This window comes from Erythrolamprus reginae, chromosome 9 (assembly GCF_031021105.1).
Source record: "Erythrolamprus reginae isolate rEryReg1 chromosome 9, rEryReg1.hap1, whole genome shotgun sequence".
NCBI lineage: Eukaryota > Metazoa > Chordata > Lepidosauria > Squamata > Dipsadidae > Erythrolamprus > Erythrolamprus reginae.
This window is the reverse complement of record NC_091958.1, coordinates 8,683,798-8,703,150: the sequence shown is the minus strand read 5'-3', so window position 1 is coordinate 8,703,150 and position 19,353 is coordinate 8,683,798. Positions and strand designations below refer to the sequence as shown.

Genomic DNA, 19,353 nt, shown 5'->3' with positions numbered 1-19,353 from the left:
TAACCCTGCTTTTGGCTTAATTTAAAACTGATTGCTTCTAACCTTCACTAAACATTTTCCAAAATTGCAGTAGTTTAGCCTGGCAACGTTTGTGTGATTAGCTGCAACAGCTTGAAATGGCCACTTCAAATACTGACAGAGGCACCACGTCTCGTGCGTTCTTATGGTCGGGTAAGTATGTTGATTCTTTTAACAGGTGTCCTTATTTCATGTTTTGGGGTGATGTGGAAACATTAACACAAGCAAACGCTCCATTGATGAAAGGATGGCTGGCTTACTGATGTGAAGGGCTATTATGTCTGCTGTGATTGATCGTTTTGAAACAATACGATAGTTGGAACCTGGTCACAACCATGCTGGTGCCATTACTTCATAGGATGGGTAGTCCTCGAGTTACGACCACAATTAGGCCCAAGATTTCTGTTGCAAACTGAAACATTTGTTAAGTGAGTTTAGCTCCAGTTTACGACCTGGCCTGCCACAGTTGTTAAGTCAGTCACCTCAAGTTCTTAAATTAGTAAGATTACTAATTACTGGTAAATTAGTAACAACACGAGGTTGTTAAGTGAACCTGTCCTCGTTGATTTTGCTTGTAAGATGGTCGCATAAGGGAATCAATCAAAAGGGAATTGTCAAGCGTCCATGCAATGTAAAACCATGTGACCTTGGATGCAGCAATGGCCAGTAAGTGTGAAACTGACTCATAAGTGTGAAAAACGGTCATAACTCACCTTTTTCCTGGCACCGTTGTAACTTCGAACATTCGCTAAGTGAACTGTTGTAAGTCGGGGACTACCTGTATTATCTTTGCTTGTTGGAAGGCAGTGGAGAATGTCACAAATAGCAACCATGTGACCCCCAGCATTCTGTAACTGTTGTAAATACATGCTTGGTACCCAAATTTGGATCACGGGATGCTGCAAGGATTATAAGTATGAGTATTGGCCATCAGTCACTTTTTTTTCAGGGTTGAACAATCATTAAATGAATCATTGCAAGTCGAGGACTTACCTCTACTGCAGGCTAATAAGCCCTGGCCTGTTTGTATACCAGGATAACACGGGAGCAAAAGAGACCCTTTGTTGTCATAGAAATCCACTGTCAAAACAGACTCAGTAGTCAATTATTTGAATTTTCTTCTGGTTTTGCTGGTGTTTGGAACGCATGTCGTAGCTCAGAGTCCCCTCCCGCCCCCCCCCCTATATCTCTCCCTCCAAAACATTTTTATTAGGTTATAAAGTATTATAAAATGCAAAATACCATAAGTAAATAAAAGAGAAGTGGAAGGGGAGAGAGAAGGTAGAGGAAAAATATGTATTTATTTATTTGATTTGACTTCTACGAGTTCCAGTCCCAATGGGACTCAGAAAAGAAAAAAAAGAAAAGATAAGAAAAGAAAAGAGAAAAGAAAAGAAACGAAACGAAATGAAAAGATAAGAAAAGGAAGCATTGACATTAGACTCTCTCTGTTGCCAGAGAATCAAATCACTGACATCAAATCGCAGCTTTTTATTTCTCCATAATAATAAGAACAAGCCATTTCTATAAAGATCCAACGATCTAATCTGTGAAAGTCAGAGTTTCATTCTTTTCCACGTCGAACACGAAATTCAGAAGCTATTTCCACATGGAAACAAAAGTTCTTATCGTCTTTTCCTTAATCAAAATAGTAAGTTTCGCCATTTCAGCCAACTCCACAACTTCTGCAACCATTCATCCATGCTAGGCATTCAAGCGTCCTTCCGTTTTTGCAATAGTCTTGGTGCTGTTAACATCTATAGTATCAAAGTTCCAAACCCTGTATTTCTGAATAGTATTTCTTATGCTACAGCAGGCTGGTCGAGGATAAACATGTTGAGGACTGCCTGCTATATGAAATCCCTTTGATATACCCTCTTTTATATATATATTAAAAAATACTGATGCATTTGACATGTCTTCTATGGCAGTGTTTTCCAACCTTGGCAACTTGAAGGTATTTGGACTTCAACTCCCAGAATTCCCCAGCCAGCAAATGCTGGCTGGGGAATTCTGGGAGTTGAAGTCCAGATATCTTCAAATTGCCAAGGTTGGGAAACACTGTTCTATGGAATGGAGAGCAGACAATCCTTTTGTGCCCGCCCTCAATTCAAAATACATCTGCAAAAATCATAGATAGCCATATACAGTATGCACCTAATTACAATATTGGTCCCAATGGCCAGTAAGAAGATTTGGGGGAAAACAGAAGTGGGAGGCAAAAACAACCATAGACTTTATATGTGTTTTTTTTTACCTGTCCGGTGCAAAATTAGCTATGGAACTTTAGATTTTTAGATGGTCATTGGAATTACAGTAATCCTGGCGAGGAAATGACTTATTAGCTGGAATTGTTGGTTTACTCTACTAGCTACAAAATACAGTAAGTTTGAGAGAATGGGGTGTTGTTGTGGTTGGCTCTGGCCCAGCTCCTGCCCCAAGGAATGTGGAGGTGGATGTGGGGGAAACATCCACATGCCACAGGTCTGTTTTGCTCCAGATAGAATCTCCCGACGAAGGCTCCTCTGACGAAGGAAGCGTGAGTAGCAGGGAAGGGGGGAGTTTGGCAGACAGCCCAGGAGGAGATCAATCATCCTTATCCTCCCTGGATTCTGAACAATGACAGATCCACGCATGCGTAGAGTGATACATAGGAGAGAACAACTGAAGGATTATTACAGGAGATAAGTGAGGCCACCTGTGGTTGGGTGGGGCTGCTGTAATTAGTGCTACAGATAAAAGAGCAGCGTGCTGGTTTAGCCTCGTGGCAGTTTATCTGATTCATAGTTTCGTCAAGATTGTGGTTTTTGCTGTTTCCCTGTTCAAGACGGTGTGTGGACTTTCTGGACTTTAGAATTGGACTCAATTTCCCAGTTATTGGGTGAGAAATTGGATTGCATTTAACCTGTGCCTTGTGTGTACCAGAAAATCCCTTTGACATTTAAAAAGGGAGCTGTTTCTGTTTTTCTGTTGATAAAGACTTTTGGTTTTCCTTCTATCGTGTGGTGTGTATCTTTTTGGACTAATTACCCTGTAATTACGGGTGGTTGGGACAGCTCGGCAGAACAGGTGGATTGTTGTTGTTGTTTTTTTGCAGCTGCAATTTATAACTCCACTATGGTATGGCCCACCACTCATCTTTAGCTAGCCAGCAAACACAGACATTCTGGCATTCATTATTTAGTTGTGTGTACAATATAATCTTTTTTCACAAGTTCATGGTGGCGCTGATAATGATGCCGGGAAGACAGTGTGTCCCACCCGAACATAATAAAAGGATTTTACATTATATTGTAAGAGGAGTATGAAAAATGAGTAATCACAGGTTGCAATCTCATTCTTTTGGATGACACTTTAATTTGTTTTTATCAGCTCACCTTAACTCAGCTTATGAATATGATCATTATCCAGTTTTCTTGCCCTGCATCAGAGAGAACGCTGCTTAACAATGAAATGTCAGAGTTTTGAATTTCCAGGAAATGTTCGAGAAATGTGTCTGTAATTCATGGCATGCGGTCACAAAATTTCTCTTTCTTTTTGCATCCCAGAAGTGAGAGGCTAATAAACAGACCTAAAACGTATCTTAAGCATAAAACGTATCAGGAAAGACTTCATGAACTCAATCTGTGTAGTCTGGAGGACAGAAGGAAAAGGGGGGACATGATCGAAACATTTAAATATGTTAAAGGGTTAAATAAGGTCCAGGAGGGAAGTGTTTTTAATAGGAAAGTGAACACAAGAACAAGGGGACACAATCTGAAGTTAGTTGGGGGAATGATCAAAGGCAACATGAGAAAATATTATTTTACTGAAAGAGTAGTAGATCCTTGGAACAAACTTCCAGCAGACGTGGTTGGTAAATCCACAGTAACTGAATTTAAACATGCCTGGGATAAACATATATCCATTGTAAGATAAAATACAGGAAATAGTATAAGGGCAGACTAGATGGACCATGAGGTCTTTTTCTGCCGTCAGTCTTCTATGTTTCTATGTTAGGGGTGGGTGGGAGTGTTGTGGTTAGCTCTGGCCCAGCTCCTGCCCCAAGAAATGTGGAGGTGGATGCAGGGGAAACATCAACATGTCATAGGCCTGTTTTATTGCCGACAGAGTCAGGTAGTGAAGTTTCCTTGGAAGAAGAACGTGGGGGTGACTTGGAAGAGGGGGGCTTGGCAGACAGCCCAGGAAGCCAATCTCCATTATCTTCGGTAGATTCGGATGATGAATTGCTAGACCCATGCATGCGTAGAATTATGCATAGGAGAAAACAACTGAATATTACAGGGGATAGAGAATCCACCTGTGGTTGGGTGGGGCTCACGTAATTATAGCAGCCGTTACATTGGCAGCGTGCAGGCTTAGCAGCGTGGAGATTATCCGATCGTAGTTGTTGGGAGTCACGGAGTTTGAGAAAAGAAATCCTTGTAAGTTTTTGCCACGTCTGCAACAAACAGTATTTGTGCCGTACTTCACAGTACTGGTTTATTGCTGATTTATTGCTTGCCTTGTTATCGGACTATAATCCATTACTGCCTTGTTTATACAAGAAATCCCTTTGAATTCTAAAAGGGAGTTTTGCTTCTCTTTTGTTGAGATAAAAAACATTTACTGGACTTCTACTGCGTGTGTGTGTCTGTTTTGAACCAATTTCCTTTTCATTGGAGGCTTGTACTAGAAGCTAGCAGAACAGGGAGGGAGAGGGGGAGCTGTTGGTAAAACATCCTCTTCACTTTCAATCCGGAATAAGAATTGGAAGGTACCTTGGAAGTCTTCTGGTCCACCCGCTGCTCAGGCAGGAAATCCTATACCAAGAGTAGACAAAGTTGGCTCTTCTATGACTTGTGGACATCAACTCCCAGAATTCCTGAGCCAATCATCCTAGCTCAGGAATTATGGGAGTTGAGGTCCACATGTCATAGAAGAGCCAACTTTGACTACCCCTGCCCTATACCATTTCAGACAATCTCTTCTTTAAAACCTTGAGTATTGGAGCATTCACAACTTCTTGACTGGAGGCAAGTTGTTCCGTTGATTAATTGTTCTCACTGGCAGAAAATTTCTCCTTAGTTCTTGGTTCTCTCCTTGATTAGTCTCCATCCAATGCTTCTTGTTCTGCCTTCAGGTGCTTTGGAGAATAGGTTGACCTCCCTCTTCTTTGTGGCAGCACCTCAAATATTGGGAGACTGCTCTCATGTCACCCCTAGTCCTTCTTTTTCTTAAATTTATTTATTTATTTTATTTTTATTTATGTATTTATTTTGTCCAATACAAAATGAGGGTTTTAGTGGGTATATATCTATATACACATAGTAAAATACATGATGAAGGTTATAGAGGAGATACTCATAGTAAAATATATCTAAGAAATAATAGAAAAGAAGGTACAGTATAGTAATAGAAAATATAAATGAAAGAATAGAAGAAGAGATATAGGAATAGAAGAAAGGTATAGGAGATATAGGAGAGCAATAGGACAGGGGACGGAAGGCACTCTAGTGCACTTGTACTCGCCCCTTACTGACCTCTTAGGAATCTGGATAGGTCAACCGTGGATAATCTAAGGGTAAAGTGTTGGGGGTTTGGGGATGACACTATGGTGGAAGGTCTTAAGCATAAAACGTATCAGGAAAGACTTAATGAACTCAATCTGTAAAGTCTGGAGGACAGAAGGAAAAGGGGGGACATGATAGAAACATTTAAATATGTTAAAGGGTTAAATAAGGTCCAGGAGGGAAGTGTTTTTAATAGGAAACTGAACGCAAGAACAAGGGGACACAATCTGAAGTTAGTTGGGGGAAAGATCAAAAGCAACATGAGAAAATATTATTTTACTGAAAGAGTAGTAGATGCTTGGAACAAACTTCCAGCAGACGCGGTAGATAAATCCACAGTAACTGAATTTAAACATGCCTGGGATAAACATATATCCATCCTAAGATAAAATACAGAAAATAGTATAAGGGCAGACTAGATGGACCTTGAGGTCTTTTTCTGCCGTCAGACTTCTATGTTTCTATGTTTCTATGGAGTCCGGTAATGAGTTCTGCGCTTTGACAACTCGGTTACTGAAGTCATATTTTTTACAGAGCTTGATATTTCAAATTAAATATGAAAATCCAACTACGGTTTTTGGAGGTTTTGCTTTCCCCCAATTACATGCAGGAGTTATATTTCTAAATTATAAGGCTTTTATTGCTTCAGCCGACTTTTTGTCAATGTCTTTTTTTTTGGAGTTGTGTAGTTTCTGACTTTCTGTTCACGTCCCTTGAGACCTGCTTGAAATATGCCCCAAATTAAAATGACAGTTTTTCTTTCTCACTTTGCACATTTTTTCTTTGATGTTTCTCTCTCTCTTTTTAAAAAAATCCATGAATGAAGTGAACCTTTGGCAGTTCGTGGGTAGCTGATCTGAGGTCATACCTCTAGTTAGAAGGAGGGCCCGCTCTATGACCTCATGAAGCCGCTGGGACATCTGTGCTAGTGTGACAGGTCATAAGGTCACATAATGTCATGTCACCTAGTTGTAGGAGTTGTTATACATTTGCTTCCTCCGCCGTTACGACGTGTTGCACGCTACCTCTTCCCCCTTCCCCCAGGGACTGTAATTTGAATGGGAACATATCGCAGCAGCCTATCCAAAATAACAGTTTCCTGTGTATTTTACACCTGCTGCTTTACAAAGGGGTTGATAGGAGTTTTAAAGTGCTCCCTCTTTTAAACTGAGTACTGGGGAAGTTGATGGGTAGCAGAATATCTTTTCATTTTTTCCCTTGCATCTCCTGAAGATAAGCAGTGGCAGAAATGTGTCTGTTATCTCTGTCTGCTTCATTTGTAATGGAGTTATAGTATATTCCTATCTTGATGGCATACATTGGTTGCTGTAGAATGGTTGGGTCTACTGGGGAAAACAGTAAATCTAACTTAATAAATAAATACTCAGTTCGATCTAGTGTTTGGAAAGTTCAGATCGTGCAGAATGCAGCTGCGAGAGCAGTCATGGGCTTCCCCAGGTATGCCCATGTTACACCAACACTCCGCAGTCTGCATTGGTTGCCGATCAATTTCCGGTCACAATTCAAAGTGTTGGTTATGACCTTTAAAGCCCTTCATGGCATCGGACCAGAATATCTCCGAGACCGCCTTCTGCCGCACGAATCCCAGCGACCGATTAGGTCCCACAGAGTGGGCCTTCTCCGGGTCCCGTCAACTAAACAATGTCGGTTGGCGGGCCCCAGGGGAAGAGCCTTCTCTGTGGTGGCCCCGACTCTCTGGAACCAACTCCCCCCAGAGATTAGAACTGCCCCTACCCTCCTTGCCTTTCGTAAACTCCTTAAAACCCACCTTTGTCGTCAGGCATGGGGGAACTGAGATATTTCCCCCGGGCCTATACAATTTATGTATGGTATGCTTGTGTGTATGTCTGCTTAATAATGGGGTTTTAAAAAATATTTTAAATTGTAAATTATTAGATTTGTGATAAAAAATTATATATTTTTTTTAAAAAAAGTAAATTATTAGATTTGTTATGAACTGTTTTATTGTGTTGTGAGCCGCCCTGAGTCTACGGAAAGGGGCGGCATACAAATCTAATAAATAAATAAATAAATAAATTTATTTTAAGCAGAGTTTTAATGACATACATTGCCCATTTAAATTGTTTTTGATTAAAATCTATACACACCAAAAATCAGTATGTATCCTTTTATTTATGGGAAGGATTAGTTTGCTATTTCTATGTTTTAAATTCACAAAGTATTCCTCTTTATTTTCATATGGGAAATGCTGCATTAGAAAGCTGGGATCTTTATGTTGAAACCACCTGATTAGCTTCACTCTTAATATATGATTCTGAACTCCAGATGGGTTAAATGATAATTAACTTTAATGGCATCATTGGCTAGCTAACCCTGAAAACATTACTAGGCACAATAAAACAGCAATCATTCACAACTGTATGTCATAAATACAAAAGACATTGCAGGGTCAAGAACAATGGAAAGGTAAATTACAGAAATGTCCTTCCGTGTAAGAAAGTAGTACAAACAGGTGCGATTAAAGGATATTTAGCATGTAGCAATGAAAGACAGTCCTTGAAGGTCTAGGACAACTTGGTGTGGCCAACTTATCATGGCCATGTGAAGTTCTGAAAGATGCCCTAATTAATTCATGAGCCACGAGCCAAGCTTCAAAAGTAATATAGTCATTTATTAGGAGTGACATGGAGTCCACATAGGTTACATGCCTCTATGACCCTGTCTTCCCCCTCTTCCCTGGGCATGTCATAAATCACATTCTCCAATGAACTACATTGGTGGGCTGTAAAACCCACAGTCCCCTTGCTGACTCCAGTAATCTAGGACACAATCAGTTAAAAAAAAAGGCATTTGTGGAATGTAGTTTCAGTTAGGACAATCAGCAACTCTGTTAGTTCTTCCCCCCTCCTGCTTTTGGCAACTTGAAAGCTTTGCAAGTTGACAGGCCAACTCACCAAGGCCAACTTGTCATGGCCAACTCACCATGGCCAACTCATCAGGGCCAACTCACCTGGCCAATTTATCACAGCTAACTCACCATGGCCAACTCATCATGATCAACTCACCACGCCCAACTCACCTGACCAATTCACCATGGCCAGATCATCATGGGACAACTCATTGCAGGACAAAAGTTACACTAATATTAAAAAAATGGTGGAATAAAATAATTCCCCCCAGAGATTCGTACTGCCCCCACCCTCCTTGCCTTCTGTAAGAGTCTGAAGACTCATTTATGCCGCCAGGCCTGGGGCCATTAGATTCTTGGCCCCTGGCTAATGAATGTGTGGAGTCTCCGGAGAGGGGCGGCATACAAATCCAATAAATTAATAAATAAATAATGTTGAGTGTATGGAATGATTGGTTTTTTTTTAATGCTTTTTTGAAGTTTTAGATTATTAATTAATTAATTAATTGGATTCAAGATATTGTATATTGTTTATTATATGTTGTGAGCCGCCCCAAGTCCTTAGAGAGGGGCGGCATTGTAATTAATTAATTAAATAAATAAATATATGTTTGTTTGTTTATTCATTCATTCATTCATTCATTCATTTATTCGATTTTTATGCCTTAGACTCAGGGCGGCTTACAACATGTTAGCAATAGCACTTTTTAACAGAGCCAGCCTATTGCCCCCACAATCTGGGTCCTCATTTTACCCACCTCGGAAGGATGGAAGGCTGAGTCAACCTTGAGACGGTGATGAGATTTGAACCGCTGACCTTCAGATCTATAGTCAGCATTAAACAAACAAACAAACAAACAAAGAAACAAACAAAGAAACAAACAAATAAAATAAAAGGATGCCAAAAATGTAAATGAAAAATTAGAATCATTTTAAACATTATTTTAAATACTTCGATTGAATCGTTGAATTGTCCCGCAGTGAGCTGGCTGCAAAGAGTTGGCCCTACCAAATTGTCCCATTCGGCAAAGCAGTTTGTTTATCTATCTATCTATCTATCTATCTATCTATCTATCTATCTATCTATCTATCTATCCTATCTATCTATCCTATCTATCTATCTATCTATCTATCTATCTATCTATCTATCTATCTATCTATCTATCTATCTATCTATCTATCTATATATCTTATCTATCTATCTATCTATCTATCTATATCTATCTATCTATCTATCTATCTATCTATCTATCTATCATAGAAACATAGAAGTCTGACGGCAGAAAAAGACCTCATGGTCCATCTAGTCTGCCCTTATACTATTTTCTGTATTTTATCTTAGGATGGATATATGTTTATCCCAGGCATGTTTAAATTCAGTTACTGTGGATTTATCTACCAGGTCTGCTGGAAGTTTGTTCCAAGGATCTACTACTCTTTCAGTAAAATAATATTTTCTCATGTTGCTTTTGATCTTTCCCCCAACTAACTTCAGATTGTGTCCCCTTGTTCTTGTGTTCACTTTCCTATTAAAAACACTTCCCTCCTGAACCTTATTTAACCCTTTAATATATTTAAATGTTTCGATCATGTCCCCCCTTTTCCTTCTGTCCTCCAGACTATACAGATTGAGTTCATTAAGTCTTTCCTGATACGTTTTATGCTTAAGACCTTCCACCATTCTTGTAGCCCGTCTTTGGACCCGTTCAATTTTGTCAATATCTTTTTGTAGGTGAGGTCTCCAGAACTGAACACAGTATTCCAAATGTGGTCTCACCAGCATTCTATATAGCAGGATCATAATCTCCCTCTTCCTGCTTGTTATACCTCTAGCTATGCAGCCAAGCATCCTACTTGCTTTCCCTACCGCCTGACTGCACTGTTCACCCATTTTGAGACTTTCAGAAATCATTACCCCTAAATCCTTTTCTTTTGAAGTATTTGCTAACACAGAACTGTCAATACAATACAGTGGAACCCCGACATAAGAGCTGCTCTACTTAAGAGCAACTTGAGATAAGAGCTGGGAGGGGAGAGATATTTTTGTTCTACTTACAAGCCCAAATTCGGGATACAAGCGCCAAGGAGCTGTCTCCTGAAGCCAAACGCTAACTTCCGCGTTCGGCTTCAGGAGACAGCTGCGAAGCAGCGCGCGTGTTTTAAAAGGTTGCAGCCGGCCTGGGGGGCTCGGGGGGGTGCTTGCAGCTTTCTTTCTTGCTCTTTTTCTTTCTCTCTTTTACCTTCCCTTCCTCTATTTCTTCTTTTCTTTCTCCTTCCCACCTTCTTCCCTCCCTCCCTCCCTTCACTCATTCCTCTCTTACTCTCCCCTTTCATAAGTTTCCTTGCTTCCTTCCTCTGTTCCTGTCCCTTCCCCCTTTCTTTCTTTCTTTCTTTCTTTCTTTCTTTCTTTCTTTCTTTCTTGCTCTTTTTCTTTCTCTCTTTTACCTTCCCTTCCTCTATTTCTTCTTTTCTTTCTCCTTCCCACCTTCTTCCCTCCCTCCCTTCACTCATTCCTCTCTTACTCTCCCCTTTCATAAGTTTCCTTGCTTCCTTCCTCTGTTCCTGTCCCTTCCCCCTTTCTTTCTTTCTTTCTTTCTTTCTTTCTTTCTTTCTTTCTTTCTTTCTTTCTTTCTTTCTTGCTCTTTTTCTTTCTCTCTTTTACCTTCCATTCCTCTATTTCTTCTTTTCTTTCTCCTTCCCACCTTCTTCCCTCCCTCCCTTCACTCATTCCTCTCTTACTCTCCCCTTTCATAAGTTTCCTTGCTTCCTTCCTCTGTTCCTGTCCCTTCCCTCTTTCCTTCCTTCCTTCCCACCCTTCGTCCATTCATTCACCCATTCCTCTCTTGATCGCTTAAAGCCGGTCCCTGGTGCAAAAAGGGTTGGGGACCTCTGTCCTACAGGATTGGGTGGCAGAGAAGTTGAACATATGTAAATTTAAAAGTTTAAGAAAGTTTACAAGTTAAGTGAAAGAAACTTCATTATTCATTTATATGTACATGTACATTTCTTCATTAAAAACATGTCTTTCTGCATAATTTAGACTAACTTTGTGAGTTTTTTGAGGGCTGGAACCAATTAAAATTATTTACATTAATTCCTATGGGAAAAAGTCGTTCGAGATAAGAGCTGCTCGACTTAAGAGCCCAGGTCCGGAACGAATTAAACTCGTATCTCGAGGTACCACTGTACTCAGATTGAGGATTCCTTTTCCCCAAGTGCATTATTTTACATTTGGAAATATTAAACTGCAGTTTCCATTGCTTTGACCATTTATCTAGTAAAGCTAAATCATTTACCATATTACAGACCCCTCCAGGAATATCAACCCTATTGCACACTTTAGAGTCATCGGCAAATAGGCAAACTTTCCCTACCAAACCTTCCCTATCTATCTATCTATCTATCTATCTATCTATCTATCTATCTATCTATCTATCTATCTATCTATCTAGCCTAGCCTAGCCTAGCCTAGCCTAGCCTATCCTATCCTATCCTATCCTATCCTATCCTATCTATCTATCTATCTATCTATCTATCTATCTATCTATCTATCTATCTATCTATCTATCTATTGGATTTGTATGCCGCCCCTCTCCGTGGACTTAGTAAGGATACCACATAAAGGATGGGTGACAAGGCTGAAAACAAGGATAAATAAGGACACGTAGTTTTTGCTCAACCTTAATCTGAGTCTAAGGAAGAAATCCTTTATCCGTTTCCAACGGTGACCTCGGGGAAAGGAGGCTGACGAAAGTGAGATAGCACTTTGGTTTCTTGAAGATGCTGAAAATGGGGTCAGCGCGTGTGCCTGCTACTATCATGTGGATTAGAACAGCTGAATGTGTTAAATGAATATATCGAAAGTGGCATTTTCTTCCTAAAACAATAAGAGAAACAGAGGCAACCCTTTTATTGTAATAACAGATGTTTTATTTCTATGTGGGCTGCAGATGGCAGGCATCCTTGTAAGTATGTGTTTTGCGGCACTAACCTGTCATTATTTACTATATTCCACTCTGTTATGCATAGTTTCCATGCTTCAGCACTGTTGCACGCCATTCCCGTTTTAGAAAAAAATGGTTACGGAAATATCTGTAGGCAAACGCTCTCTACGGCTGTATCTACTACAGATAGCTGCTATCTGCAATGGCCGTAGTGTAAGTGAGCACCATTCAGTCAGTAAGTAGTCACTAAGAGAAAAATGACAATGCCCACTACGGTCATGATTTCACACAGGACAATGTACTGATAAAAGAGAATATTGTTTAGCTCAGGGTCAAAATGAAGAATCCTTGGTGTTCTCTGAGTTTAGTAGTTTTCTTGCAAACGTTTCATGGCCCAGTCTAGGTAACATCATCAGGCTAGCATGAAACAGGTGCTCCGAAGGTTATAAATGCAGTAAATAACTAAACAATGCCGCTTGGCGGGACCCAGGGGAAGAGCCTTCTCTGTGGCGGCCCCGGCCCTCTGGAACCAACTCCCCCCAGAGATTAGAATTGCCCCCACCCTCCTTGCCTTTCGTAAGCTACTTAAAACCCACCTCTGCCGCCAGGCATGGGGGAATTGAGATACCTTTTCCCCCTAGGCCTTTACAATTTTATGCATGGTATGTTTGTATGTATGTTTGGTTTTTTATATTAAGGGGTTTTTAATTCGTTTTTAGTATTGGATTATTATTGTACACTGTTTTATGATTGCTGTTAGCCGCCCCGAGTCTTCGGAGAGGGGCGGCATATAAATCCAATAAATAAAATAAATAAATAAATAAATAAATACTTTTATAAACACGGTAAATAATGTGTAGTCAAGAAACGAAAAAAGAAGCCCGTTTTTAATAAATTTATACAGTGGTACCTCTACTTAAGAACTTAATTCGTTCTTAAGTAGAAAAGTTTGTACGTAGAAGCAATTTTTCCCATAGGAATCAATGTAAAAGCAACTAATGCATGCAAACCCATTAGGAAAGAAATAAAAGCTCAGAATTTGGGTGGGAGGAGGAGGAGGAAGAAGAGGAGGAGGATAGTCGCTGCCTAAGGAAGAAGGTGAAGAGAGGGGAATCCAAAAAATCCAAAACTTTAAGGCTTAAAATAAAAAGAGGGACTCAGAGGTGGCGAGGAGGAGCACGTACCTCCCATACACCCGGCGCAAGGCTGCTTCCCGTACACTGCGCCAGAGAGAGAAACCCAGGCGAAAGGGCAGGAAACTGGCCAGGCCTTCGTGCCGCTCTCAAATTTCCTGGGAATTTGGGTTCTTAAGTAGAAAATGGTTCTTAAGAAGGGGCAAAAAAAATCTTGAACACCCGGTTCTTATCTAGAAAAGTTCTTAAGTAGAGGCGTTCTTAGGTAGAGGTACCACTGTATAAATAAACGGCTTCTGTCAATATTCCTTTTCTTCCTCAAGTGACCTCATTATAAAAGAATATGAAAATAGAAGGGGATGTTTGAGATGAGAAAGCTCAGGTTTTTCTTTGTATATGGAGAAGCATCAAGGATTCATAAAATTAAGACTCGTAAAAGATTTGAAGATACTGGGCTAATTTCCATGTTATCTGATTGGTGTAAAAAATAGTTTCAACTCATTGCCTACTGTTCTGTCTGGGTCACTCCGGAAGCCAATACCAACCCAAAAAGAGAAGCCAGACACACTGGTAAAAGGCAAAGGCAGTTTATATAATTCAAGGAAAACACAGGTAACAGAAAATGTCCTTACAAACAGGAAAAACGCTGGAACTTCAAATATATACACGAAGGGAATAGTCCATAAAGCAATACTTGATTCTTGCTGCCAAGACGAAGCTGTAGATAGCAAACAGACGCCTCCCACGAGTCTTCCAGACTGCGAGGCCACAAGCCAAGATCAGAGACGCTGAGAATCAAAACAGGTCACCGCAACTCCAATTGATAACACTCCACATGGCTTCAAGGCCTTGCCTGCCTTTTAAACCCTGCTGATGAGGACCACACCCAAACCCAGCTGTTTCTAATTCAATGGTGAAAATATTTCTTTAACTACTCCTTTCGTTGCTCTGAACGTCTCTGTCTCATGTCAATGACAGCTTGTGCGTCATCATCTAATGACTCCAAGCTACTGGCTGGGGAGAGCCCCCCCCCCCCCCGGGGCTCTCATGCTGTTCTCCTTCATCCCATTCCTGACTCTCCTCTCCCCCGTCCAACTGTTCAGCCCCCTCCTCTGCGCTGTCATCTTCCTCCGGGCATGGAGCCAGCAGAGACACAGCTGGTCCCTGAGCAGCCTCAGGCTGAATCACAACACCTACCAAATCAACCAAACGTCTATGGAGATACTCAATCACCCAGGTCACAGTTGTCCCAAAGTTGCTTTTTTTCCAGAAGGGCAACTGGAGGTTTTTTTTTTTCCCTTGAAAACATTTTGCTTCTCACCTAAGAAGCTTCTTCAATTTTGACTGAATAAAGAAATCCTTCTCTTCCCTATCATTCAGTCTGAATGGAAGGAGCTTCTTGGACGAGAAGCAAAATGATTTCAACGAAAAAACTCAAGAAAAGTGCAGTTTTGAAAAGCACTTATGGGACCTATCAACTGAACATTCAAATGCATCCTGATTGCTTCTTCATTCCATCGTAAGTTGTCGTTATGCATTGTGATACTCTGGAGAGCATTAAAGAGTAACTCCTGGAAACGCACGACAGTCGCCCTAAATTTATTTTGCAAGATTGCTCACCACATATGTACTATTTGCTGATTCTTTCGGTGTGTTTTATAGATCTTTGACACTTCAGTAATTTTTTCCATCTCGGCTATTCTTTATTCATCTTGACTGCATAATGTAAGCTGGTGAAGAGTTGGTTCAATGTTTTGATTGGATTGCATAAGTGGTTATTCATACTTCATAAACTTCAGAAGAGAAGGATTTAGGGGTAGTGATTTGTTAAAGGATTAAATAAGGTTCAGGATGGAAGTGTTTTTAATAGGAAAGTGAACACAAGAACAAGGGGACACAATCTGAAGTTAGTTGGGGGAAAGATCAAAAGCAACGTGGGAAAATATTATCTGACCGAAAGAGTAGTAGATCCTTGGAACAAACTTCCAGCAGACGTGGTTGGTAAATCCACAGTGACTGAATTTAAACATGCCTGGGATAAACATATATCCATCGTAAGATAAAATACAGAAAATAGTATAAGGGCAGACTAGATGGACCATGAGGTCTTTTTCTGCTGTCAGTCTTCTATGTTTCTATGTTTCATGCCGAATTTCTCAATCTGCAGGAAATACTGACCAGGTATTTTCCTACGAAGAAGAATTCTAAAAAGTGGTTTTTCTCTTTTTTCTCTCCACGCAATAAACATTTAACTTTTGGAAAAGTGAGACATAACAGCTGAACACAAATAACTCAATAGAAGTCAATGGAAGCATGCTTGGGAATACTTTCAGAAGGCCTGCAATTCTGTTTTCGTTTCTTTGCTGTGATTGTAACCGAGGCCTCCTAATTTCTTCCTTTAGGCTCTGTCTACGAGCCCATGAAAAGCATTGATCTGCTAAGACCAGACGCAGAGAGTCTGTGGGATAAATTGGATCGCTACTATTGTATAGGTAAGTCACACCAAATTATTTTCCGCTTTGAGAAAGTTGAGAGAGCAAAGATAAATAATGTTATGTTCTTGTCATAAATGTAATTGGGATCATAAAAATAAAATAAAAATCACATATTCATTATGCGCTGTTGATTTGTTTTCTCCAATAATTACCCGTAGACAAGATTATTTTCACACGATGCTTAATATTAGTAACGATCATGGCCATACAGTTATTTTTTCCGATTATCTGGAAAATAAGCCAGAAATTGGCTGTATACGATCTTGCTTATCATAAGTGAAGTGAATATAATTATTTGGGGAATGCACTTTTTAAAATTTTATTTATTTATTTATTTATTTATTTATTTATTTATTTATTTATTTATTTATTTTGTCCAATACACAATGAGGGTTTTAGTGGGTATATATCAATATACACATAGCAAAATACATGATGAAGGTTATAGAGGAGATGCTCATAGTAAAATATATCTAAGAAATAATAGAAGAGAAGTTATAGGAATAGAACATATCGATGAAAGAATAGAAGAAGAGATACAGGAATAGAAGAAAGGTATAGGAGATATAGGAGAGCAATAGGACAGGGGACGGAAGGCACTCTTATTTATTTATTTATTTATTTATTTATTTATTTAGTTAGTTAGTTAGTTAGTTAGTTAGTTAGTTAGTTAGTTAGTTAGTCCAATACACAATGAGGGTTTTACTGGGTATATATCAATATACACATGGTAAAATACATGATGAAGGTTATAGAGGAGATACTCATAGTAAAATATATCTAAGAAGTAATAGAAAAGAAGATATAGTAATAGAACATATCAATGAAAGAATAGAAGAAGAGATATAGGAATAGAAGGAAGGTATAGGAGATATAGGAGAGCAATAGGACAGGGGACGGAAGGCACTCTAGTGCACTTGTACTCGCCCCTTACTGACCTCTTAGGAATCTGGAAAGGTCAACCGTAGATAATCTAAGGGTAAAGTGTTGGGGGTTTGGGGATGACACTATGGAGTCTGGTAATGAGTTCCACGCTTCGACAACTCGGTTACTGAAGTCATATTTTTTACAGTCAAGTTTGGAGCGGTTAATATTAAGTTTAAATCTGTTGTGTGCTCTTGTGTTGTTGTGGTTGAAGCTGAAGTAGTCGCCGACAGGCAGGACGTTGCAGCATATGATCCTGTGGGCAATACTTAGATCTTGTTTAAGGCGTCTTAGTTCTAAACTTTCTAGGCCCAGGATTGAAAGTCTAGTCTCATAGGGTATTCTGTTTCGAGTGGAGGAGTGAAGGGCTCTTCTGGTGAAGTATCTTTGGACATTTTCAAGGGTGTTAATGTCTGAGATGCGATATGGGTTCCAAACAGATGAGCTGTATTCGAGGATGGGTCTGGCAAAAGTTTTGTAAGCTCTGGTAAGTAGTGTGAGATTCTTCTGAACCTAATTTGTGATTTGTTTTTAAAAATCGATACTATCTTTCCCCCAATTTCTTCCTCATGTAGGAGTTATCAATGACTTTCAAAAGCAATATTGACTGATTGGTGGAATGTTTAGCCTTGATGCTAATTTCTCAAGAACAATTGATGACTTCCTTCACACCGTTCAATACAAATCTCCCCCATTTATTTAAAAGCTAAATAAATAAATAATAATAATTTTCAAAAGGAGAGAGGTTTGCAAACATCTCTACATGGGGCTACCTCTGAAAAGTGTTCGGAAACTTCAGATCGTGCAGAACGCAGCCGCGAGAGCCATCGTGGGGCTTCCAAGATTCGCCCACGTTTCTTCAACACTCTGTGGCTTGCATTGGCTGCCAATCAGTTTCCGGTCACAATTCAAAGTGTTGTTCATCACCTTTAAAGCCCTACATGGCATTGGACCAGATTACCTCCGGAACCGCCTGCTACCGCATGAATCCCAGCGACTGATAAGGTCCCACAGAGTTGGCCTTCTCTGGGTCCCGTCGACTAAACAATGTCGTTTGGCGGGCCCCAGGGGAAGAGCCTTCTCTGTGGCGGCCCCGGCCCTCTGGAACCAACTCCCCCCGGAGATGACAACTGCCCCCACCCTCCCTGTCTTTCGTAAACTACTCAAGACTCATTTATACCGCCAGGCATGGGGGAATTGAGATATGCATGGTATTTTTGTGTGTATGTTTGGTTTTATAATAGGGGTTTTAGTTATTTTTATTATTGGATTGTACATGTTGTTTTTATTATTGTTATTAGCCGCCCCGAGTCTACGGAGAGGGGCGGCATACAAATAAATTATTATTATTAATTATTATTATCTCTGAAATGGTTAGTGTAATCAGAAATCACAATTGGGCAATAAATAGCATATACCTTTCCGTAACACTTGAATCGTTCCTTTTTAATGACTAGAAAGTATTTACAGATTACTAAAGAATTTTTTTAAATGTTTGATGGAAAGATATGGCTGTAAGACCAAAAGCATCAAATAATAAATGCCATCAAACTGTCACATGTCTAGTTTCTTAGGATAGCTTTCCAACAAATTCATGCTAAAATATTCTGTTTTTATTTGGGAAGAAGGAAGTGTGAATGCCCTCACCGCCACTCTGCAGGGCGGATGGTAAATTTGTCACATTGATTTCAACAGCTTCTCATGTTTCCAACTTCTGTTCCTTTCATTTCACTTTTGCATTGTTTAATTTTTTTTTTAAAGAATTGGTGTCAAAATGCAAATGCATTTTCCAGGCATTATTCTCAAATGTGTGTTTTTCTTTCATTTATCCAGTCTGTGGTTTTATTTATTTATTAATCAGATTTGTATGCCGCCCCTCTCCGCAGACTCGGGGCGGCTCACAGCAATAATAATAATACAATATAAACAAATCTAATATTTAAGTTAATTTAAAACCCCAATTTAAAAACCAATCATACATACTGACATACCATGCATACATTTTATAAGCCTAGGGGGAGGGAAAGTCTCAATTTCCCCCATGCCTGACGACAGAGGTGGGTTTTAAGGAGCTTACGAAAGGCAAGGAGGGTGGGGGCCGCCACAGAGTTGGTTCCAAAGGGTCGGGGCTGCCACAGAGAAGGCTCTTCCCCTGGGTCCCGCCAAACGACATTGTTTAGTTGACGGGACCCGGAGAAGGCCAACTCTGTGTGACCTAACTGGTCGCTGGGATTCGTGCGGCAGAAGGCGGTCCCGGAGATATTCTGGTCCGGTGCCATGAAGGGCTTTATGGGTCATAACCAACACTTTGAATTGTGACCGGAAACTGAAGGTTTTACTTTATTTTTATTTTATTTTTAAGCGTTTTGTGTGTGCTTTTCGAGGGCTTGTATAGAT

The 19,353-nt window shown here is 40.0% G+C and overlaps 1 protein-coding gene across 4 annotated transcripts in view; it reads left to right on the top strand.

Moving 5' to 3' along the window:
- The window catches only part of PHKB (phosphorylase kinase regulatory subunit beta), a 160,426-nt gene that overhangs the window by 3,665 nt on the left and 137,408 nt on the right, over window positions 1-19,353 (top strand). For 2 of the 4 annotated variants that reach the window (XM_070760258.1, XM_070760257.1), the window contains exons 2-3: window positions 71-171; window positions 15,940-16,029. In XM_070760258.1, coding sequence (XP_070616359.1) covers window positions 117-171; window positions 15,940-16,029 — 145 coding nt within the window. In that variant the 5' untranslated portion in view covers window positions 71-116. The remainder of the gene's footprint in view (window positions 1-70; window positions 172-15,939; window positions 16,030-19,353) is intronic. The other 2 variants (XM_070760256.1, XM_070760255.1) reach the window with 1 other exon arrangement.